Source organism: Pithys albifrons, chromosome 10 (genome assembly GCF_047495875.1).
Source record: "Pithys albifrons albifrons isolate INPA30051 chromosome 10, PitAlb_v1, whole genome shotgun sequence".
Taxonomy (NCBI): Eukaryota; Metazoa; Chordata; class Aves; order Passeriformes; family Thamnophilidae; genus Pithys; species Pithys albifrons.
In genome coordinates this window covers 21,484,686-21,508,776 of record NC_092467.1, presented here as the reverse complement: position 1 = coordinate 21,508,776, position 24,091 = coordinate 21,484,686, and the positions used below count along the sequence as shown (strand labels likewise).

Here is a 24,091-nt window from a genome sequence, read left to right as displayed (position 1 = left end):
ATTGATAAGTTTTCAAGACAGTGATCCACCAAAAAGCCAAATACTGGGGTTTGCTGGTCTTGGAAGTCAGAACGTGCTTCAGCCAGACCCCTAATAAATGTGTCTCTGAGGTGCTGCCCTGGCTTGCAGGCACAAAGCAGCGCAGTGGAGGTGGCCAGACCCTGCCTGGGCTCCAGTGCACCCAGCTCTTGCCAAGCTGTCCTCTCTTCACGTGGCTCTTCTCTTCTTGGTTACTTCCAAGCCACACTGCTGTGGTGAGCTCCAGTTGTGGAATAAGACCTCCTGTATGGAGTAATATAAATAATGAAATAGAGAACATAAAGAATCTAATCCTTCCTGCTGTGGGAGGGCAATGTGCATATGCTTTGATCTGCCCAAATTTGTTTCAGGTGTTAACTGTTCACCTGCTGAGGGGGCTGTCGGGTCAGAGCGCAGAAAGCCTGGCCTTGAGAGCAGTCCTGTGCCTTTCCTTCAGCACAGCTGCTGGAGGGAAGCACGAGGGGAGAGAGTTCCTGTGCTGTCCTTCAAAAGGAAAACACATTTGTATTTTAACTCTGATGGCCTTTGTTTGGATCTGCACAGTCTGGTTATTGTCCTAATGTTTATAATCCAGCTGAAAGTTGGGCTCCAGCGTGGCAGACACAATGCAAGAGACATAGGGAGAAGAAAGTTCTGCACTGGAGACCTCGCAATTGAACATGTAGGAAACGTCATCTTTAAGCAGGAAAAGAAATGTATTCAGATGTAATAAAATCACATCTCTGCCTCTGTTTTGTAAAGTTCCTAGAGAAAGGCGCTGCGTTGACCCACCACGCTCTCCTCTCGCAGTCTGGCACTGGGGAGATTTCTGCCTGCTCCATCAGCACTGTCACATTACTATTATTAGTTGATTGTTCTCCATGTGCCATGAACCGACCCGGGACCTGACCGCCGTAGCTATAAAACCTCCGCGCGGGCCGGACAGAGCCAGCGGCCGCGGCGCTCGGTGTGCCCGCGCTGACCGGGCGGGGCTGCGGCGGTGAGTGCGGGCTGAGCCCCGGCGGGGTGGGCATGGCTGGGACGGGGCCGCGGAAAGCCGCGGTGCGCAGGGGCGGGCGGGTAGTGCTGCGGGCGGTGGGTGCCCGTGTCCCCGCCGTGTCCCCGCCGGCCCGGCCCCGCGGAGCTGCCGCCCGCCGCTCTCCCGCTGCCCTGCAGCAGGGCCGGCACGGCCAGGACAGCGCCAGCCGAGTTATTTATAGCTCCGTTCCGCTTCCAGCCCAAAATCAGCCTGTTGGCCGCGCCGCTGTGCGCGGGGGGGTCTGGCAACGCGGCGGGGCTGCGCCCCCCGGGCGGCGAGTGAGGGGCCGGGTCTGGGCCGGGACTGAGCCGGGCCGGGCGGGCGCAGCTGCCGCGGGGCTCGCCTGGAATGCGGGCGCCGGGCGTGCGTCGCGACTTTTATGGAAACTTGCGGCGGCAGCGGCGGCCGCAGCCAAGGCGCGCTCGGCAGCGCAGCCCGCCCGGAGCGCCCCGAGCCGCAGCGCGGGCAGCGCACAGGTAAGAGCAGCCCCGCTGCCCCGGCTCCCCCGCCCCGCTCCGCTGCCCTCCCGCAGCCCGTCCCGCTGCCCCCGCCCGGGGCCGCGGCGGCAGCGCCGTCTCCTCCCGCACAGCCCCGGGACTGGCGGGGCCGAGCACATCCCGGGGGCTGCGGAGCAGCAGCGCCTTCGCACCGCGGTGCGGGCGGGGAGGGACCCCTGGCTTGGGGCGGCAGCCGCGGGCAGCGCCGGGGGGCGGGAGCGGGGCCGGGGTGCGCCGGGCGGGGGCTCCGCATGGTCCGGTGGCTCCGCAGGGCGCGGGGCGGGCGCGACTCGCAGCGGTTGAACCGAAGCCCCTCTCGGGATTTTGTCCCCCGGGGGAGCGGCCGCCCCTCGGCCCCGCCGCGGCGCCCCTCGGGGACGCGGAGCCAGGTCGGTACGTCCCGCCCGGCCCTGATGGGCGCCATGGGAGGGATGTGCGGTGCGGCAGCCTCGTCAGGAGTGTGCGGGACATAGGAGTTAGTTTTAAACGCCATAAATCTCTGATTTTCATGAACCGCTAAGAGTTCAGTTTGGTTGCTGTGGTCTTGAGGGGTCCGTTGGTTCTGCTTCACCCTGGAATGATGGCTGTAAGACAGTATGGGTTGGGAGAAAATCCTGGGCTTCTGTGACAGCTGACAAACTATTTATTATTACGTTTGATTTAGGTAAAAAAGGCTTCTCTTTATGCAATACATGTTATCCAGAAAACGTATGCTTAGTGAAACGTGTTAATTAAAAAAATAATCAGCAAATAGCAGTATGCTAGAAAACATAGTACACTTAACCTTAGGTTTCAGGTCTTAAGTGATCTAGATCTCTTAGAAAATTGACTCATTAAATGAAATTGTAAAATAATAATTAGTCTTGTAAGAGGGCCAAGTGTAATGATTAAGAAACATATAGAAGTATGAGACCATGTCTATGTTATGCAGAAAGCACAGTCTGAGTCAAGAGCCTATCTTGGGCTCAGGATACAAGAGCTGGACAGATGGTTTAGGACTTTGCTAAGGAATACCTTCTCTAACTGCATTTGAAATATATTAGATGTGTAGTTTCCTCAGTGAAAGAAGTCAGACAAGCACCTACTTGGTTATTGAGCTTTGGCACCATGCTGAAGCTGGGGGTTTGGGGGGGCAGAAGGGAAAGCTGCTGGCGTTGGGAGAGCAGCTCAGGAAGCAGCAGAAGTGACCCTTTGCTGTGCACCGAAGGCAGCCACACCTGCCCAGAGGAGGCTGCACACACGCCTGGGCTTTTACAGCACTACCAGAGGGGAGGGTTGCTCAAGTGGGAGCAGCAGCGTATCCCGAGGAAGCCTGGAGACCTTTGCAGCAGAGGCACCACACGGGCCGTGACCACCGTGGGTGACCAGCCCTGTGTTTAGTCTGAGGTGGCCAAGAAGATTTCTGAGAAGAGGCAGATTGGCTGTGTCCTGTCAGCAGGGAATGGAAGATACAAATTGCTCTAGTGTTCCATGTCCAGGAGTTTATCCCTCATTTCACTACCTTGATCTCTGAAGTCCTATTGGTGAAGTCAGCAAGAGTAGAGTTCAGCTCACACTGTTGGTTTTCAGGTCGCAGGGGATGATGAAGAAACTACAGTGTGGGGCAAAATATGCTGTTTTTTTCCTTGGGAACCTCAGTTCACAATTTACTGCCACCTGTGATTAGGAACAGCAGATATCATGGAACATAAAATCATGAGCCAGAAGATCCGAGCAGGATTTTCCCCTTAATAGAGCAATCTCTTATTCTCTACTACATTTGCTCTGGAGTTTATATACCCCATAATAGCACCTGAAGAGAGTAAGGAATTAACAGATCTTTTCTACAGAGAAGGGTGATTTCATTTTTTTAACAGTTGTACTGTGTGGCACTGTTGCATTAAGAATGTTTATAGTTATATAAAGAAAGACATTCTTTATGTTAAATATGTTTTACAAATAACATCGTATCTGTAAGGACTATTCGACTACAACATGAGACTCAATAAATGTTGAAGTGTGATAAATTCAAAGATTGAGGAAAAGGTTATGTATTGAATTTGCTGGTCAGTTGTTGGTAAGCATTCTGGTCTTTAATTATAAAGACTTAACGAAGAAAATACAAGTGAGTGGAAGTAGTTTTGCATTTTGTGTTATAGAAACTGTGAAGTTTAGACAGCTGGTATTAATTGTCATAACTCACTGGCTTCAGTGGAGCTGAGTTTGTGCCAGCTCAGGATTTTCCCCTATGCATGATAATTTTAGTATCTACTTCAGTAACTGTAATTTAGTACAACAACTGGTAGTGTCATTCCAGATCGGTTACAGCAAGGACATAAGTGATGAACATTTCCCCTCCTCTTCCCAGTTCAATGTAATATTTTGTTTAATATTTTAACACTGTGGACTGTGTTTTCCTCTCCTTAGTGCTTTGGCTGCAAGTAGTGAGTTTCCAATTCTCACCATATGCTTTTCTTACGTAATGGAGTCTTCTCTGCAAGTAGATCACAAAGAGAAGACAGATGGTAAACGTAGCTTAGACTGTGCCATGAAGGGCTTATTTATAACTCAAGAGTACCCAGTAGGAGAGCAGGGGGCCTCCCGAAAGGAGAAATCACAGAGGAACTAGACCTTTTTTAAAGTCATGGCTTCACCCTACTATTGTGAAGAGTAGTGTTCAGTTCAGGGAAATGTGGGTATTTTTCATATCTCATGTGAGGATGTTAATCACACCTCTGAAAATAAAGAAGTTTTTTTAAAGAAAGGGAATTTTATTATTTATGTGTTTGGGTTTTTTAAAAAATCTGGTTAAAGCTGCACAACTTTTTTTTTGCCCTCCTTTTGGAAATGGAAATAAATTAAAGGAGATGGATTTTGGGACTTGTGAGCCATCAGAACTTCTGTGTTCCCTTAGTGTTTTGTGGATTTTTGTTCACTTTATTTTGCCTAAGTAAGGTTTTAGTGAGGCTGTCTGACAAGTTGAAAAAGTGCTGTGATCATAACAGCACTTGTCATATCAGATCATATCAGAGGTTTATCAATTTACAGCAAATGAATAAGATAATTGAAAACACTGATTATTTTTTTACAGAATATTTTTAATCTTTTGCCTAGTTTCCTATGCATTAATAGTTTTGTATTAAACTTAGAGATCCCTCTCTGCATTACATCTAGTCAGCTCATTCTAGTAATGGCATTTTCTCTTCCATCCATTTCCAGAGGCAGGACCATCGATCACAGGGTGGAGGTTAAATTTTTCACCTAGGAGTAAAGCTTTGAAAGTGGACCAGCAGTCTGGTACTTTCAGTATAAACCTTACAACACCAGACTAACATTTCCAGAGAGATTTCATTTAATCATAGGAAATGTAAAATGTGGAGAGAAAAAAAATTAGACTATTATCAGGTGAATGCTGGAGTGATCAGACTGAGTAGGCAAAGAATAGTATAGGAACAAGCTGAAATAATTTTTTCATCATGGTTATGTTCAACATTATAATCTGGGATTTTTTTAAAGTGGGAAGCTCCAATGAGGAGCTCTTACAGCTTCTCTGGAGATATGTTGATCTTGGGAAATAAAAGATGAGACTGAATATTAAGATTGGACAGCTTCATAATAAGAGGCAAAATAGTTTCTGAAGTATCTACACAAATAGACTCGTATTGCCTCAAAGAATAAGCATTACTTTTATTAGATGAACTCTGTGTAAAAATTCTTATTACAAAACAAGAACACGTATGTATACACAACTTAAAAATGTAACTAGTTCATCTCAAGAGGGAATTACTAGGTCAAGGTTTCTTGGGTTGGAAAATTTATTACTGCATACTTTTGCAAAGCTATTGGCAGGTGAGGAAGGCACTGTTCTTCCATGACTTGTAGGTGTCAGGATTTCTTGACTCGGCCACTTGGGTTTTCTCAGCAACAATACATAGACTGTGATCCTCTCCTGATAGCAAGGCAGATACAAAGAAGCTTCAGTGCACTGTTGTTGTTCCTGAAGCAGTGGTTGGTCACTGCCCCATAGTCCCAAGCCAAAACGTAAGGAGTGCCTTTTCTTTTTTCCCTTAAAGATTTTGGGTTGTCTTTATTGGAAATTACTCATCTGCCTTGAGGGGTGCCCAAGGCAGGGTCCTGCTGCTGGTCCTGCTCAAAGTTCAATGGCCTTGGAGAGGGATGAAAGTGCTGACATGAGTGGCATCATGTTTAGCAGTGCCCTGCTGCTTTATATCAGTATCTTTACCATCAAAGGTGGAGGTAGGATGACTTGCAGAGGCAAAATGTCTTGGAGCCAGCTGGCTAACCTTCAAGCATATTAAGAGCTGGTGATGCCAACGAACTGGAAAGTAGCCTAAAGTAATAGCAGATATGGCAGTGTCCCAACTGGCAGAAAGGTATCTGCCGCCTTCTAGGCCAACAGCCTGTTGGATTGGCACAATTTTGGAAGCTCAGAAAACAGGAATCCACAAGGAAAATTTCTTCTGACATTTGCACTTTACAAGAAAATTTCAGATATGTTGTCTCACCATCAAGGGGTTCAGGTAACTGGAGCTTCCAGAAAGGTTCAAGACGAAGTCTTGACTCATAAACAGCATCTTCTGCTTAGAATTAATTGCTTATAATAAATCAGACATTGGAATAGTAAGCTTTCAAATGACTTGAAGATGAAGCCCTGTTGATTTGGTATGTTGCTGCAGTGAAGATTAGTGGTAACCTTCACCTGAGGTGTTCAGGTGAAATGAAATTTCTTGAGAACCATTATCTTTGCTCCAGCCCTGTCTGAAGGCCAGAAGGTCTCTGTGTCCCAGGCTACTTCAGTGCAGGGACTGCATCAAGGTGTATGACATTCCTTTGTTTTCTGATGGGTTCCTGCAGTAAACCTTTTAGTCAGCTGGTGTGTTTTAGGTACAAGGCTGAAGGCTGTCAGCCACAAGTGGGAAAAGAGCAATTAAAAAGCAGAGAGATGCAAAAGAAGAGAAGAGAGAACTTTGTAAGACCTGCTTATAAAAATGAGGAAGTAAAAATATTTTAGTTAGTTCTAAGGTAATACTGATTGGTCACAGTGTGGGTTTTACTTACATCCATGAGAGGTCAGCTAGAGCTTACAGAGAAACGTGTGAATACTGCACAGTACACAAATGTTTAAGCCTATAGAGACCCTGAGACTACGGAATGCTGATGGAATTATCTGCCTTTCTAGACTCAACAGAATTTTAACATGCTATTGCTGGTCTGAAACAGTCTCAATAGGAACTACCACTTAGCGATTTTATGCTCATGTGTTCACAAGTGAGAAGCTGAAATGCCTCGGATTCCTGTCAGTGTACAAATGAGGTGTTTGTCAACTCTGACTGGGGTGGCAGTGGTGTAACTTTCCACAGAAATTTATCGAAAGGGAACACCCAAGTCTTGTCCAGAACATCTCCACTGAAGGCAAATTTAGAGTTTAGAATTTGTAAATCAGGGCAGGCATTGGTAGCTAAATGCTTGTTTCATGTTGTGACTGCTTTTATTTTGAAGAACATCCCAAGATACCTCAGAATCTCATTCAGTCTGTATAGCTACAGCAGTGCCAGTGAGCACTGGTGATGTTGGTGTATTTTTGAAAAGTTTGCATGAAAGAACCCTCTTATTATGGATTATTTTAAAGACCATATAAAAATTTCCATGTTTACAATCTGTTTGTAATTTAGAATTAGAGAACCTAAAGAATAAGAACTACTAAGGACTTTTCATATAATGAAATGCCCTGACTTCAGTTTCTCTAAGCTGTAAGTGAGAAATCCCCTCCAGCAGGAAGCTACTTTTCCAGCATTTTTATTTCAGGTCTTTTGTTTGCACCATGTTTAGCACTGAGTTTTTAGGCTTTCTGGGGACTCAGGATTTATACAGTACAGACAGCAATAGTACTGCAGTTATGTTATGATTTCCTTTCTGCCACAAGCTCTGATAGACCTGAAGATGAACAAAAAGGAAGGAAAAAACCCTAGATTTTCTTTTAAAAAATGCTGTGCAACTGCCAGACCACAGTTAAATAATATAAATATCTGTATGCGGCTTGCCTATCCCATTCAGAGTTTTTAGCACTAGTTTTCCATAGAACAACCTAGGAGAAAGGAAAGCATTATTTTGTATTCCCATGTGGGGTGAAGAGCAGAGAGAGTTGTGAGCCTGAGCCTCCCCCAAGAGCCTTCACGCAGGCAGGAGGTGAAGCTGCAGCTCTGACGGGCAGGTGGTGCCCCAGTCCCTCTGTCTTCCTGCCTGATGCACAGGGGCAAAGTGGCATCTCCAGGGGTTGTGGGCTCCTGGCCTGGGCTCTCCAAAACTCCTGCAGCCAGAGCTCCCTGGCTCACACAAGGACTGTGGCAAAGGGGCAGAGCACATTCCTTTGTGCTGCCATGAGTATTGAGAACAGGAGTTTTGCAACACACCAGGGCAGCCAGAGCTTGGCTCCAAGTTTTTTTTTCTAATGGAAATTAAAACCCAATATCTAGGACTATATAGAGGAGTTATGAGCATGAATAGTGAATCATAAGCTTGTTCTTTTAATTACTGTGGCATACTTAGAACCTATTCATGTCTTCAAAAGCCTCAAAGGACCAAGTGAAATTGTGATACATTGATTTCAGCGTATGCAAACTTATTTACAGGAAGATGGTTAAAGCATCATTTAAAAGGAAAAGAAAGGAATGTAACTACAACTGTTTCTTTCAGGTAGAAACTGAAAGCAATCTTAAACATACCAGGTACAGAGCACAACACAGTAGCCATGAATGACATTGCACAGAAAACTGAGGTATGTACAAATTTAAAATAATCAAAGCAATGTAATAATTTACAACTGATACTTGCAAAAAAGATAATTAGAAAAAATTGTGAAAGACAAACAATTATACTGAAAATCTGCTGGTATTGCTGTTATTTTAAGATGATGGAAGGGGACTTGAAAGTAGCTCAAGCTTTGATGGAATCTGTGAATTATGTTCTTACTGCTATTAGAAAAACATGGAAGAGGAAGGCAAAATAAAGGCAACAAAATATAAAGAAACTTTAAATCTTGGGGGGGAAATTCTATACGATATTAACATCTGATTCCAAAATGTAAATATTAGACTACTTCAAATATTTCTTTTACATACATTTACTAAGGAGCAGGAACAAAAACTCCTGGTGAAGGTGAAAGAATGAAACATGGAATGTTTTCTGTCAGTTCTGTCACTATTGCTTTATTGAGAACATTCCTGTTGTCATCACTGTAAAAAGAGGAAACTTCACAGTAGGTCTGAGAAGTGGGAACTTCTCATGCTGTTTGGATACCCAGAGAGTAGCAATGGCAAAGAAATGTCCATTTGCTGGATCAGTGTCAGAGTCCTGCGATCTTTGCACTATATAACATAAAATCACTGTATGTTTCTCAAAATATTAAGAAATAAATATATAATGGATTGGAAGTTTTAATTAAGAAATATTACTATTTATTTAAAAATTGTGTGTGACTGTTGAAGAGTATTCTGCCTCTGTCTTTATATCTGTTTTACATGTTAGGGGCAGAGAGGCTCTTTGGTGGCTGCTTTATGATTGAAAGCAACAATATAAATCTGTATTTAATGTTTAAAGCCACAGTAACTGAAAATGTACATTTATGCAATTCACATAATTATGTAGATATTAATTACAATTACTTATAGTCTAAGTTTAATATAATGCTGAATGTTGTGTTGTTTATTTTAGTATTTATTTCTATTTATGGGTAAATACAATGATGCTTAATTGATGATGGCTCATGGCACAAAGGTCATAATATCAATTGCACTTCTGTTTTATGTTCTTACATTCTTTCTAATCCAATCTATCAGAATATTTCTGTCCATCTGCTTCAACTTTCTTTTTCTTATCTTCATTTCTTCTATATCTTCACCAAGATTCTGCTTTCTTCATCTAAACCCGTCCAAAAGTCCTATGTGCCCAAGCTTCACAAGGGCGATGTAAAGGATAAATTTGAAGCTATGCAGAAAGCAAGGGAAGAAAGAAATCAAAGGAGATCTAGAGATGAAAAGCAAAGAAGAAAAGAACAATATATTAGAGAGAGAGAATGGAACAGGAGAAAGCAGGAGGTTATTTTCTTTGCTAATATTTTGTGTTATTTTAATATTATATCTGAAAATCTATTCACATTATTTTAAGACAATACTGGGATTTTATTTAAGTTATAAAGACAGTTTACTTTCTGTGTTTCATCAACTAGATGAAAGAACTGCTTGGCTCTGATGAAGATGATGACACAAAATTATCTAAAACAGAAAAAGGTTATGTTCCAAAACTAATAGGTAAGAGAGGCCCAACTTTAAAGACCACATAATTCACTAGTTAAGTATTAGACATAAGAGCTTTGCTGTGTGTTTCATATTCACAGGAACCGTTAAAGGCAAATTTGCAGAAATGGAGAAGCAAAGGCAAGAAGAAGAAAGAAAAAGAATGGAAGAAGAAAGAAAGCGCAGAATTGAACAAGATATGATTGAAAAAAGAAAAATTCAAAGAGAATTAGCAAAAAAAGCACAGGAGGTATGTTGATCTGATCACAACAGTCAGGGCATAATTGGAAACAATAAACATGGCAAAAAAATTTGTATTAATCTGAAAGATTCACTTTTAAGATTTCTGACAGTAGTGATTTACATGGGAGATGCTCAGGGGGATGGAAGTGGGTAGTAATGTTCAGAGACTCTTCACTTCTTTACAGTAAAAAAAAATTTAAGCCCTAAAATTGAGTTATAGGTGAAACCAGGCATCAGGAATCAGGCACAAATTTTGGCATACAAGAGTTTACTAAACTATTTTGAAAATGTTTCTTATATTTTACCAATGCTTACTTTAAACAACTTCTGCTTATAAGTTAGTGAATACAGTTCAGTGATACATGAACTAAGGCAAGTACAAAATTGCCATTGGCAAGCAAAAATGAGAAGACACTAATGCAGTAAAAATCATAAATCATGAAGGTACTTTTATTCCTTTGCTACTTTGTGAATCCTCATTTCATATATGAACTGACTGCAAATTTTGTTGATGCCAATAAACCAAATTCTGTCTCTTGTAGAATTTATAAGTGGGTATGATATTAATTCCTTTTGCAAGTTTTCTTCAGTGCTCCAAGTACTGCAGTGGGAGTGAACATCTAAATGATACACTAAATGTACAGGCAAAGTTTTATTTAACCAAATGATAGTAGTACTTAATTTAGGTTTGAATTTGTTCTAAAGAAATGAAAAAGAGGACAATTCAGGTTTTGGATAGTCTTTTCTAGTAAGACTTTTAACGCTGTTACAACTGTAGTTTTAACTGGCACTGTATCGAGCATATATTTAATGTACCCTGCAAGGCAGGAGCACATACATGTGGGATTTTAGGAAGTGTGTCAGTTTTAGACCATATGCACAGACACCACATGAAGCAAACACAGCATTAGGCTTTTGCAGGAGTTGAGGAGGAGACAATGTCATTTGAATCAGAAATAATCAATGAATCAGAAATAATCCATGAGCTTGCTTTAGCTTTTTTTTTTTTTACACAATTCTGAAATGCTTCAGTAAAGAATGGACAGCTCAAGTACTCTTCTTGCTTCAGCACTGACGTGTTAAGGATGCTTTAGCTTACTTTCTGTAGGACATTTTATGTCATGCTGCCTCTGCCTTGACAAGCTAACCTATCTGAAGCGTTCCAGCAAAGGGTCAGTCATTTCATCTCTGTGAATTTAAGTGCTACATACATATCACTGATACAAAAAGAATTTCCAGTTCTATGTTTGCAATTCTAAGGCAAAGAGCCAAAGTAACGTAATCATATGAAATTCTCATTTAATAGATTGATGACTTTAACAATACGGGAACTGAATCAGCAGCTGAGGTAATCAGATTTTTTTAAAGAAATGTTCACCTACATTTTTATTCACTTTGTTTTATTACTTTAATTTGGGTTGGGAAAACTTTGAAAATGGCACATGAATACCTAATTAAAGTTAACCAAGGAGCTAACAAATTTTTAAACTATATGGAACTACATGCCTGTACTTGAAATCAATATATTGAAGTTTGAAATAGGGCCTGCACTGTGAATACTTTGTGGTTGGTTAAAAACATGTAAAATGTCAAAATTCAAAGCCACCAGAATTATTTGATATATGTTGGTAATGATATTCTAAACTCTCTGGCTTTGGAAAGAATCATTTTATAAGCTCTTTGCCTTAAATTTGAAATTAAAAGGGGATTCTGACAATATACAGATGCTTGAACACCTCACTCAGTTAACTATTTTTTTTAATTGACTAATTTGCCATTCATATTTTAAGTCTTGCAAATAAACATTTAATTTCAAAAAGCTGAGTCCAAAGGTCCTGTTGTCTTTCACTAACACAAGAAAATCACACTCCTACTACAGTTTTGGAAAGAAAAAAAAAACCCTCCAAAATCCATTTGCTTTAATTTATCTGACAGTCCCTGCTAATTGTGGTATTCTGTGAAAAAAAAAAAAGGGTAAAAATGTATTTTGGCAAGTAAGCTGTAAAAATAACTTTGAAGCAGCAACATCCTTCCAAAAAACAATTACTCTGCCTGAGAAATTACGAGTTGCTCTCCAGAGCTACTGGCTTATTCTAGCCCCAGTATATCCTTTACAATGTAAATGTAAAGACTGGAAGTAGAGTGTGGTTACAATTGCTTTGTATTCAAAATTACACCTGTTTTTTCAAAACCATGAGTTTTTATAACTAACAGTTAATTAAAATATGTAAAGCAATTAAGGAGTTTCCCAGAAATTATGTTTAAAATATAATTCAGTCTTGATACTCTTCAGCAATTACAAGAAAACGAGTGAGTGCCACAGGCAGTTGGATTTATTCTTGTGGTTAATACTCAATACAAGTAAACCTTTTGTAACCTTTGGAGCACATAGGTTAAAACAGCAGTTGCATTAAGAAATGTGTCTATCTAGCAGTCACTCTGCATGAAAATGTAATAAATATCTTTCTGTACAGGAAGGGGATGATTCACTACTAGTTAGAGTAGTGCCTGTGAAACCCACCAAGGCACCTGGGAAGATGAAAATAAACTGTGAGAACACAGGAAAGGAGAGATCAGAACAAAGACAGACACTAGATGAAGAAATGAAGAATGAAAACCAATTCCTTAAGGAAACCAAGTGCCTTTCATTTGTCACGGTAAACCCCTCATCCAGAAATACCTAAATAATAGATATTTATTGGCTTAAGATACAACTATTTCATTTTTCTTACACAGAGTGAAAATGAAAACAATGAAACACAAGAGTCTCTGTCTCCTGGTAAGTTGAAAGTAACATTTGAAGAACTTGAAAGGCAAAGACAGGAAAATCAAAGGCGGCAAGCAGAGGAAGAAGCAAGACAGCGTTTGGAAGAGGAAAAACGAGCCTTTGAAGAAGCCAGACAGCGAATGGTAAGTACACCTTTTGTCATGTTGTTACAGAATTTGCATGTAGGATATGCTTTTACATTCTTTCCTGTATACGATTCTTTTTTTCTCATTCCTTAACGTCATTTCAAGCTGTTAGAGTCTGAAAAGAGACTTTTGAAAGATGCATTTTTGACCTTAGCTCTGGTTCAATAACCACACTGGGGCTTTTAGTACACCCAGGAAATGCAGGTGTTTTAATTCTGCCAGCAGTATTAGTAAGTTTTATATCTACACTTCGTAGTACCTTGAGCTGTAACTCTTCAAGATTCCTAGCTGTCTGTTTTGTTCTTACATAGTGCTGCAGATGTTTCAGTAACCAGTTTTTGATGCAAACGTTCTGTTGTAACAGAATACTATTTCTTATTCCATATTTATTCATAAATATTATAGAAATGCACATCAATTACAACTCTCCTCTTAGGAAGAAAGGGCAAAAAACACAGGTCAGCTCCCCTGTATGTATTGACATAAACAATAACATACTAAAAATTGCTCCACTAAATCTCCCAGTTGTCAGAAATGTAGCTCACAGTTCCTGTTTTATATTACTTGCAAACCCACCTCCATATATGTTCTGTATCATAAGCCACACTTCTATTATATCAACTATAAACACACCTCCCTATAGTTTGTTCTTTGATCATATACTTAGTATTAACTGAAGATATACCAGGATAGTTTAGTCCTGTATTTCCTCATTTTACCACACTCCATTTCCAAAAGCATTTTTATAGTTCTGTTTGAATACTTTTTCCCTGAACAGTCATGATCGCTATGACTTCATTAATGCACATACAAAATTCACACACAAACAAGATTAACAAGAAATGAGATTTTAATCTTTCATAAAAACTTGGGAAATAATATTTATAGGAATTTGCTAACTTTAACATAGTATAATTATGAATGGACATTCTTATACTAACAGCTCAAGATCACTATATTGACTAAGTTTCAAAAACATTCAAGATATGTATATTCTACAGAAACAAACACAAACAAAACCAACACTACAGAACCTCCAGAAAGCTGAAACACAGAAATTCTCAACTGGTCCACATTGAGAGGGTTCTAGGTTTAGGGAGACACCCAAATGGTAGTTTACTCCTTCACTTCCAATAAATCACCTGACTTTTTCACACCAATAACCTGGTCTTTATGTCAATAATGCACTTTTTTCTTTTGGTTTGGGGTTGGGCAACAAAGCAGAAGAGAGGAGAAACTGAAGGAGAATGAACTTCATGAAATCATGAGCCATTCAAACTGAAGTTTAATTCACATTTCCCACCCTCATGTTAATGCATTTATTTACCAAGTAATAATTTACAAATTGTCTATGCCAAAAGAAATTTTTTAACATGCAGCTTTATCTGCTACTCAGTGGTTGTCAAAATTTGAAGTAAAAATTTTTCTTACGAGTTGAGCAGTTAATTTCTTTCTATTCTTTCATTTTTTCCCTATGAATTCCAAATAAAAGGTTTCTGTAATCCCCTTAACTGGCTACTCTACATACCAGGTGTGATATACAGAGATCTGAACACTCATTACTCAGGCAGTTCCCAGTCCACTTCCTCCATTAACAGATAAAGTACTCTGGGATGTCCTCTGAAGGGAGTCTGGTCTCTTGTTCTTGATTGCAGTTTGCAAACCACAGGCTTCTCTTAGCAGGTGTGTGTTCACTGGAGACAAGCTCTAGTGAAGAGATCAGAGTATCTCGATTCCCTTTCTTCAGTGATGATTGAATGTCTAAAAAGAAAAGAAACAAAATTCTCAGTCTGGAATAATAATGTTAATTCAGTTTTTCTGTAAGTCTCTACAGCATTTTTTAACTGGTGCACTGGTGAAAACAATTTCTATGCAAACAAAAAGACTTGATGGTATAAAGGTCTGTGAAAGTGATGTAAATAAATTGAATAGGGAGTGATTTACACTAAATGATACAACACTGAGACCATAAAGCAAGTACTTAACCGTTCAGACTTTTTCTGCTAATACACTGTTCTTTGAATTGCACACTCCACAGATTTTTAAAAATTATAGAAACTACATATAGGGTACTGAAAATCTCTTTTCTCTCTCCCCTGGCTAAAACCAAGATTAAAAATGTTTCTCTTAGGAGAAACATTCTCTTAGTCTCTCCAAACTCTTGATATAGTTTTTTCCCCAAGGATTAAACAACATTTATAAAAGATTAGAAAGGAGTTAATGGAGTATTTACTCACTATAAAGAATGTTTTTACATTTGGCTAAGTCCTTTCTATTTTTTCCTCTCCCCCTTCTCTGAAGATAAATGAAGGTGGTGATGAAGAATCTGAAAATTCTCTTAAAGAATTCCGCCCTGGTAAACTCAGACTGAGTTTTGAGGAGATAGAAAGACAGAGGAGAGAAGAGGAAAAGAGGAAAGCAGAAGAGGAAGCAAGACGACGCATAGAAGAGGAGAAAAGAGCATTTGCTGAAGCAAGGAAGAACATGGTATGGTATTTTGGTTTAGCATATGATTTAATTTTTACTTAAGTTTCTAAAAACTAGAAAGAAGCTGTGGCAAAAAGCTTTAAATAGTTAGGAATATGTGCTTCAATTCCTTCATTAATTAGTTCCCTTCACTATGTACTAGAAGGTTAATGGGGCTAACTGATTGAGTTCATTTACCAAAAATTGTCACACAATCCCTCCCCACAGCAGGCTGAGGGAATTTCAACTAATTTAACCAAAACCAGAGTTTATATCCAATGGGTGTTATTATGCTAGATGCAACAAACTCAGGATGCAAAATGCTTTCACAAGAAGGGTTTGTTGGGGGTATTTTCTTGGGAAAGAGCCATTCTTTTTATAGCTCCAAGTTTATCTCTGTACCTTTACAGGGTGTCCACCAATCACCTCTTACAGCTTAAGCACAATTAATGGCATACTAGAAAAATGCTCACTGCAAGAATGAATTATCCAGTTACCTGTGGCTCTTTAGGAATTAAAAGTTAAGAAGAATGAACCCAGCTAACTAATTTTTTAATTTATTTCAATGCTTGTTCAGAGAAACACAAAAACTAACTTGTGGCATTTACCATCAGAGTAATTTGTAATATGGGTTCTTCCTTAGATTCCTGTGATATGCATTTACTTCTAAAGTTTGAGTTGATACTGAAGACAAATTTTCCGGGACTTAGGACTGACACACTGACATTACCTGAAAGCAGAGATGCCCAATTTCAGAGGGTGGCAACAATATAAAAACCCCCTAGCATGGAGCTTTTAAGTGTACTCTTCATACTTACTCCAACCACTTCAAGTTTCAGCAGGCCTTTGGGTGCAAGCCAGTTACTTATTGGTGGATATTGGAAAGTACAATATTAAATTACACAAATACAAAGTAAAACTAAGCAGTGTTTGTTTCAAAAGGAAGGGCAGGACTTGCCAATAGAGAACTGTGGAGTAACCCAGTCATTTAGTAGCATCTTCCTAAGTACTTCTCTGTGGTTTAATTGGGGCCTCAACTGCATGCCTAGTGACATTTTCTTATTCAAAGCACTGCTTGGTAGAGAAATAAAAACTTTGTATAAGTACTAATATTGCTGGCATTGCTCCCTCCCCCCAGAAATTGGGCCAAAGACAAGGCCTGTATCCTGACAGACTGCCTGGAGAAACTAAAATGTAAACCTGTATTTGATATTGCACTGGAAAATAGTGTCTGTCTGTACCTCCAAAGTAAACACAACCTAAACCCACTTAAATAAGAGAGTGCTACTGAGTTTCCGCCATTACAATTTTTATGAAAAGCCAATAGAGAACTAAGAGGAAACAAAGAAAGTATGTGCTGTCTTCTGTTTTTTCCTGTTTTCTTGAGAGACTTTTTTTGGCCTTAGTGTAGCAAGACCTCAAGTGTCCTGGCAAGAAAAATCTCACTGACTAAACAGGGTTTAATCCATTAGATGCAGCACAGACTGTGATTGCAGACAGTGAAAATAGTCAGTTATCAAAAAAATTAACTGAAAATACATTTTCAGCATATATATGTTTGAAAGTTGTTAATTAGCATCCTGAATACAAACACCACATTTTCGAATACTTGTAACAGAATATGACCTTGTGTTTTCCTTATTTTCCACAGCTACATAATGTAGCAATGCAGGTATGTCCTTAAAATGTTTAAAACCACAGTAGTTATCTCTTTCACAAGCAGTAAAACCTTACATGAAATTGTTACTCTAGAAATTTTTTCGTGTTTATTAATTTGAATTTAGTTTTGAAAGTATACACATGCAGAAGTGGTAGTAGTGTTGTTGGAAAACACAAATGCCACATTTTTCTGGAGGGATCTCCAAATTTCACATTTTCCTGTGCAAGTAATTTCCATGCTTCCCACCATCGGTGTGATCACTTTCAGATTAAAGCAGTGATCTGTCATCCTCATCAGTCTCCTGTTGGAACCTGCAAAAAGACCCTGTCTTAGCACAAAGAATAAAGAATCCCCTCTACTTTCTCTCAGTCTGTTTGCTCTCTGAATATTGGCTCACTGTGCTGCAAACTGTGATTGTTTCTCACTACCACCTGTTCCCACTTTGCAGGAGAAAAAAAGTGTGGCCTCATTTCACAAAATATGGCTAAAATATTTACTGAACTAAACGACAAGGGTTCTGTACATGACACAACTCAGCTGAATCTTTGCATTTTTTAACCAGGAATCAGTCGGCTCCCCGTCTTTTTGTAACTTATTAAGTCAGAAATACAGAGCAACAGCTTTAGTGTTAGCTCATGTGCACAGCTTTTGAACACACATCAGTAAATTCTGAATGAATGCTTGTGCTGGTCACCGAGGTTCTGAATCTTCCTGAAGTGATGAGCATACAGACTAATGCAGCACAAAAGCAAGAGATTTTCATGTTTCTTTGTTAATTTAACCACGTAGGCTCCAAAAACTATGAGGCATTGCTTTCACTAAAGGAAATAGTTTACAACTTTGTTTTTAGACTTCACTTTTCTGTAACACAATTTCAACAAATATGCTCATATTACACAAATAAAGAATGGGAGGAATCGTGGGGCTGAAGTCCAACTGTAAGCTTACTCAAGAGGGAAAATCTAAAGGGTATCTGTAGTAAATAGCAGAACTTGAGTGGAATTGGGCTAAAAAACTACTGAAAGAGCTGTGGCAAATAAAAAGATATGGGAAAAGTAGGTCAAGACAGTGGTATGAACTAGGATGGCACCAACAGCCTTGAAAGGTGTGGTTTACAATGGCAGTAAGCAACAATAAAGAGAAGAGGAAGTACCAAAGACTCTTAAAATATTTCTTTTCCTTTACAAAGGTTGTCAAAACACTTCCTCAAATGGAAATTTGCTCCTTCAGCTGTTTCCAGCATTTTACTGATTACTGCTCTTGGGAATGCCTACAACTTTAGGCACACTGTGCTCTTCGTGTTTGCCACAAGGCTTTTCAAACATGCACTGATTAAACAGTACCAAAAGCCACATGACCAGAGTTCTAGATCAGTACCTGACCTCATCTCACATTTACCTACAGAACACTCCTGCTGAGAAAATCTGTCAGTATGTTTATATAGTTACATGCACAAACAAACATTCATGTAAGTTTTATGAAGTTATTTTAAACTTGCTGCGTAACTCAGACCGTCACCACTGGCCATTTTTGGACCATACAGCTTCATATAGTATGAAGCTTTACTTCCATACTTTATTTCAGAGTATGGTATTACTTCTTACACTTCCTGCTTTGGAAGTAATGAAAAATGCCTTTCCTAGGCCCTACCATCTTAGGAATTAGTCTACAAAATACACCAGCTGCTCCTGCACACCCAACTAAGCCTAACCCTACCCTGAAGCTAAGTGGGTTGTATAAATTCATGAACTGGCAATATAACTTAGTATAACCAATTTGTGCACAAGAAGTTTCTTTTGAAAATTCTGTTCAGTTATCCTTACTGAGAATACTAATACTGGTTAAGATCAGGAATATAATTCAGTTTGCTTAAAAACAAGATTACAGATATATGTACTTCAGTGTTAAGAGCAATGATGTGTAAGAGCAGTGACGTTTAAACATACTTTGTTTAAAGTCAACAAGAATGAATCGCTTCAGGTCCTAAAGGTGCATTTAGAGGGCCTCCTCCCCATCATCTGGCAGAAAATACCTCATTTTAATAAACACCTTTATTTTCATTGAAGTTTAGCATTGTAGCTGAAGTCAAATACAAAGCCCCAAACCCACTCTCTCCCACAACATTAGGGGAACACCCACATTGCCACAGTGCATCTTCCTGTGTACTGGGGCAGATGTGACAAAATAGCTGGTTATGTACTAGAAGTATCTAAGCAATGCTGTGATGTAATCACAGGTATCATTAATGCTCTGAATTTCCAGCAGGTGCTGGATGATGAATCACCAGAAATGTTTAAAACATTTTCTCAAGAATCTCTCATACCTGGTAAACTGGAAATTAATTTTGAGGAGTTGCTGAGACAAAAAATGGAAGAAGAAAAGAGACGCACAGAAGAAGAGCGTAGGCAAAAGTTGGAAATGGAAAGGCAAGAATTCCAACAGTTGAGACAAGAAATGGGAGAGGTTTGTACATCAAACAATATGTTAGACATGGTGTGAATAAAATAGATAATTTCAGTTATTAAAATCTCAGTTTAAGACTGTAGCTAAAAATTTCTTTGAAAGAAATTTTAAATAAACACATTCAATATTATGTGAAAAGACGGGAAAATAGAAATCTGTATTTTTAAACATTGTATGTATTGACATTTTTAGCACTATTTTTTTTACTAGGGAAATACTTTTATCTCTTGCCACCTTTAAAACAGGTTCCAATTTGTAATTTGATTTTACAATCACTTCTGAAAGTCTCTAGAATATTACTAAAATTATTATTTACAGTACTGGGAGATCAGAAATATCTAGTTCCCAAATGAAAATACAAAAATAAAGGTAGGAAAGAGCAAAATTCTTGCTTTTCCTCTAGAAAATACTGAGTTAACTAAGAGGAAAGAATTACAGTGTGCTTTTTCTAATTCGTATATCAAGGGTTTGAAGACTGTCACAGCTGATATTAAAAGTCACACACAAAATTTGCTTCACATTCAAATGGTTAAAACATCACACTCCTGAACTTTACACTTCAGTTTGACTGTGGGTGGCAATTCTCTATTATTCCCTTTTGAATGTTAGAGGACTATATTAATTTATTTATTTTCTTCTTAAGCAAAGCTCAAGCAAGTAATAAAGACTGTAGTTTGTGATGTTCTCAAGCAATCCTGGGGAAAAGGGAGAGACAGGGACATCCAGCTAAAACGTGTGTACATCTTTGCCATCAGCCAGCAGTCATAAAAGGAGGGAGAAAAATACCAGCAATTACAGCTTGAAAAGTGGTTTGACTACAGGATCCAGAACTGCCCTTTCTTTTCTAGCCATGACATCCTGAAATGTCATTTGCTTTTTACTGAATTGAAAAAAAAAGGGCAGTAATTTTTTTCTTTACCAAAATAGCTGTATGTTAATTATTTTGTATCATATTGCAAGTAAGTAGAGGTGAATTACAGATTCTGGATAACTAAGTTTTTTGTATTGGTAGGTGACTGGTTTTCCAAGTCCGTGATGGGTTGTTTATTGAGAGCAACCCTTGAACAAAGGGTATTTTAAGATATTTTACAATGTATTTTAAGATGTGTAGCTAGTTGAGTTGTGATACAAATGCAGTCATTATGAGAACAGGGAGAAAAAAATACGTTAGAGGGACAAGGTCTCTTCTACTGATTCCAAGTAACTTAGAGAACTGTATTGTGTTGTTACACCTATCTGCCAGGAGAATGGGTAGTAAAAATAATTAGGGCCTTTTCTATCTTACACATTCTGTAATTTCTGAACAGCTGGAAGAAGAGTGTGAAACTTTTGAGCCAAGCAAAGAATATGAAGAATTAATAAAGCTGAAAAGAAGTGGTTCTATTCAGGCAAAGAACTTAAAAAGCAAGTTTGAAAAAATAGGACAGCTGTCTCAAGAAGAAATACAAAAGAAGATTGAAGAAGAGCGTGCAAAGAGAAGAGCAATGGATGAAGAAATAAGAGAAAGAGAAGCTGAAAAGTTTCAAGAGGTAAGTTACACTGTGTATGTTAATGATGTACTTAACTAGCACATTAATGAACTGGAAAGGGACAATGCTGCTGCTTTCATCAAATTTTGGTGTATTTCTAAAATTATGTTTTCCCTTCTTTCCTGTTACGTCCTTCTGATGCTTGAGGATATCTCACCTCCGCATCCTTACAGGACACACCAGTCATCTGGTCAAGCAGGGATCTATTTTTCTGTATCTTAACCTGAAACCTGCCAGCCTGAGGGTTTAAAACGTCCCTATCTGAGAATTATCCATTATCACTTGAATTGCTGCTTCTTCTGTACTAATTCATTCTCCACTGTATGACTTAGATAAAAACCATTACCAAAACCAAACAACAGCATTTGAAGATCAAGTATTTTTATGTTTACTCATTCATCAGGGTGGAGCAAAAGAAGATGCTTACTTATCTGTACTTAGATTGGAACTTCACATCTTTTTCAGAGGAGAAAAAACAAAAAATGGAGCCATCAGTCTAGACAACAAACACAATGGTTTGTGACCCAAAAGCCCAGTGGGAGCTTGTGTGACATAAGTATGTGGCAGTGCACAATACTATTAATGGTAGTAATCTTGATCTGAATCTCATTTAGGTTCTTCTCCTCAGCAGTCAGCCACTTCTGCATCAGTTCAAAGCCTGTCTTTTATTTTTGAGCTTCTAATGATTGCCACTAATTGTTGCTGCAAGATCATCCTTACATGATGGGTGTTGAACCTACGCTACCATTATAGCATAAAACACAAGTCACTCAGGATTTACCGTTGCTGGGAAGTATTAAACTTCTCTATGAATAAACTCGAGGAGTACTTCCTACCTATCATTTTTGAAATTACTTTTGCGAGCATTTTGCCCTATCCTGGGATAAACTTGTTATGAGACTTGATTTTGGATACAACATCAAACAAAGCTGAGAAAACAGGACTCTGTGTGGCTTTTCTCCAATAAAAAGAGCTATGGGAACACATAACTAGTTTTACTACCATACACATATATAAAAGGCAATAAATGAGTTAAGTCCTATTTTTAATTCTTTTTCCTAAGGATGATGACGTAGATGTGAGACCAGCCAAGAAATCTGAGGCTCCATTTACTCATAAAGTAAACATGAAGGCTCGTTTTGAGCAAATGGCAAGAGCCAGGGAAGAGGAGGAGCAGAGGAGGATTGAGGAACAGAAATTACTACGTATGCAGTTTGAACAAAAAGAAATTGATGCAGCATTACAGAAGGTATAAATTACAAAGTAGTATTTCTAAGTATAATTTACTTTGTTTACTTCTGATTACAACTGATGGCAACACTAACAGAAATACAAAAAGAACATTTTGTTTTAGCAGCTGTTGGGAATTACTGTAATACTGTAGGTAACGTAAAATTGCATTTCGTCTTTACTCTTCATGGAATTAAAGAATGGTTTGGGTTGGAAGGGACCTTGAAGATCATGTGGTTCTGACCTCTGACATGGGGAGGGACAACTCTCAGACCAGACTGCTCAAAGCCCCATCCAACCTGGCCTGGGACACTTCCAGAAGAGTACGAGAGACACTGTGAAGGTCATGGCTACCCTTGAATAGTCTGCAAATGGAATCCATGGCCATGCTTGTATTTTACATCAAAATTCCAGCCTCATTAAAAAGCGTTTCCCTGCCTGTTGCACATCCAGATTTGGTGCATTATGTTACCTAGTGAGGACAGGTGTGGCATTTCCCTTTCTCAGAAACACAGTAACTTGTGTGTAATCAAATATGTATCACACTAGCAGTCACAGTGCTATTGCCACTTTAAATATTCTAAATCAGCTTATTTCAAAACAGAAAAGAGAAGAGGAAGAAGAAGAAGAGGGAAGCATTATTAATGGTTCTACTTGTGAAGATGAGGAGGATCAAGCTCGATCTGGAGCTCCCTGGTTCAAGAAGTCACTGAAAAACACATCAGTTGTTGACGGCGAGCCAGTGAGATTTACAGTTAAAATTACTGGAGAACCAAAACCAGAAGTTACATGGTGGTTTGAAGGGGAAATGCTGCAAGACTCTGAGGACTATCAGTATATTGAAAGAGGAGAAACCTACTGCCTTTACTTGCCAGAAACCTTCCCAGAAGATGAAGGGGAATATATGTGTAAAGCAGTCAACAACAGAGGCTCAGCTGCTAGCACCTGTATTCTCACCATTGAAAGTAAGAGTTAGCATTTTAATTTGCTGAATTCTCATAGTCTCCTTGCAGCTTTCCTGCTATGAAAAATCTAACTACCTTTTTCTCTTAACCCTCCTTGTATTTTCTAGCTGATGACTACTAATGCTCAACTTTAGCTGGAACCTTTCTTCCCCTCAACTTTCTTACTGCATCATCTCTTTCTCTGATGGGGCCAACTAAAGAAAGCAAGGATATGCATTAATTTGTCATTCCTGCATCAGATAAGAATAACCTTCAAATTATGAGTGTTTGGATTCCCTACTCAATGCAAAAATTAGTATGAAGGAATCAGTGTCAAAGATCAACCAAAAGAAAAAGCTGAATTTTAGCAGTGCTCCCACATTTGAAGACCAACTGTTGTGTAATAGAATAAAGCTGAATACACAATCTGGAAACTTGCGTCGTAGTGTAAATCTATTGGTACACTTTGCATGAGTACTAAATATTTAAGCTGTTCTACTTTGTCCCAGAGGCACCGAACTGGTAAAAGGATATAGTTTTGATGATTTTCAAAAACTACGTGTATTATTTTTAAAGAATAAAAAGATTACCTAACCGCTCACCATTGTTTTGTTTCAAAGAGCATTACTTCTTGTTTTAAAATGGGCCTTGCATATACAGTGTTATGCTCTGATCACCCTCTGCAGCTGATAATCCTAAAGTAAAAACCATCTCCCTTAGGTTCACAGTAGTCTTCATAGTACCAACACTGTCTAGGAAAACTTGTTTTTTCATTGATTAAATGATACAAGGACAGTG

At 39.2% G+C, this 24,091-nt stretch overlaps 2 protein-coding genes across 16 annotated transcripts in view; one reads left to right on the top strand and one right to left on the bottom strand.

Annotated features, from left to right (window-relative positions):
* Positions 1–937: 937 nt before the first annotated feature.
* Positions 938–23,918, top strand: NEXN (nexilin F-actin binding protein). 11 transcript variants are annotated; one of them, XM_071564707.1, is made up of 14 exons: positions 938–1,018; positions 8,248–8,329; positions 9,456–9,647; positions 9,779–9,860; positions 9,947–10,095; positions 11,395–11,436; positions 12,563–12,745; positions 12,825–12,998; positions 15,303–15,488; positions 19,390–19,590; positions 20,898–21,119; positions 22,183–22,368; positions 22,954–23,314; positions 23,422–23,917. In XM_071564707.1, exons 2-14 carry the CDS (start codon positions 8,303–8,305, stop codon positions 23,433–23,435), a joined length of 2,019 nt encoding a protein of 672 aa, XP_071420808.1. In that variant the 5' UTR covers positions 938–1,018; positions 8,248–8,302; the 3' UTR covers positions 23,436–23,917. The 11 variants fall into 11 exon arrangements, with proteins under 11 accessions (XP_071420808.1, XP_071420814.1, XP_071420807.1 ...); XM_071564713.1 differs by lacking the exon at positions 938–1,018 and adding an exon at positions 1,144–1,533 and having other exon boundaries at positions 8,252–8,329; XM_071564706.1 differs by lacking the exon at positions 938–1,018 and adding an exon at positions 1,446–1,533.
* Positions 13,834–24,091, bottom strand: part of FUBP1 (far upstream element binding protein 1) — a 34,523-nt gene continuing 24,265 nt past the window's right edge. For 3 of the 5 annotated variants that reach the window (XR_011698598.1, XM_071564695.1, XM_071564701.1), the window contains one exon: positions 13,834–14,762. Coding sequence is in view for 2 of the 5 variants with exons in the window: in XM_071564695.1 (XP_071420796.1) it covers positions 14,745–14,762 (18 nt within the window). In the remaining 3 variants the exon portion in view is untranslated. The remainder of the gene's footprint in view (positions 14,763–24,091) is intronic. The other 2 variants (XR_011698600.1, XR_011698601.1) reach the window with 2 other exon arrangements.

Coding starts and splice junctions, on each gene's coding strand:
- NEXN (XM_071564707.1), top strand. CDS start 8,303: ATGAATGACATTGCACAGAAAACTGAG. Junction 12,999..15,302: donor AAGAAGCCAGACAGCGAATG/GTAAGTACACCT, acceptor CCTTCTCTGAAG/ATAAATGAAGGTGGTGATGA. Junction 22,369..22,953: donor TTGATGCAGCATTACAGAAG/GTATAAATTACA, acceptor ATTTCAAAACAG/AAAAGAGAAGAGGAAGAAGA.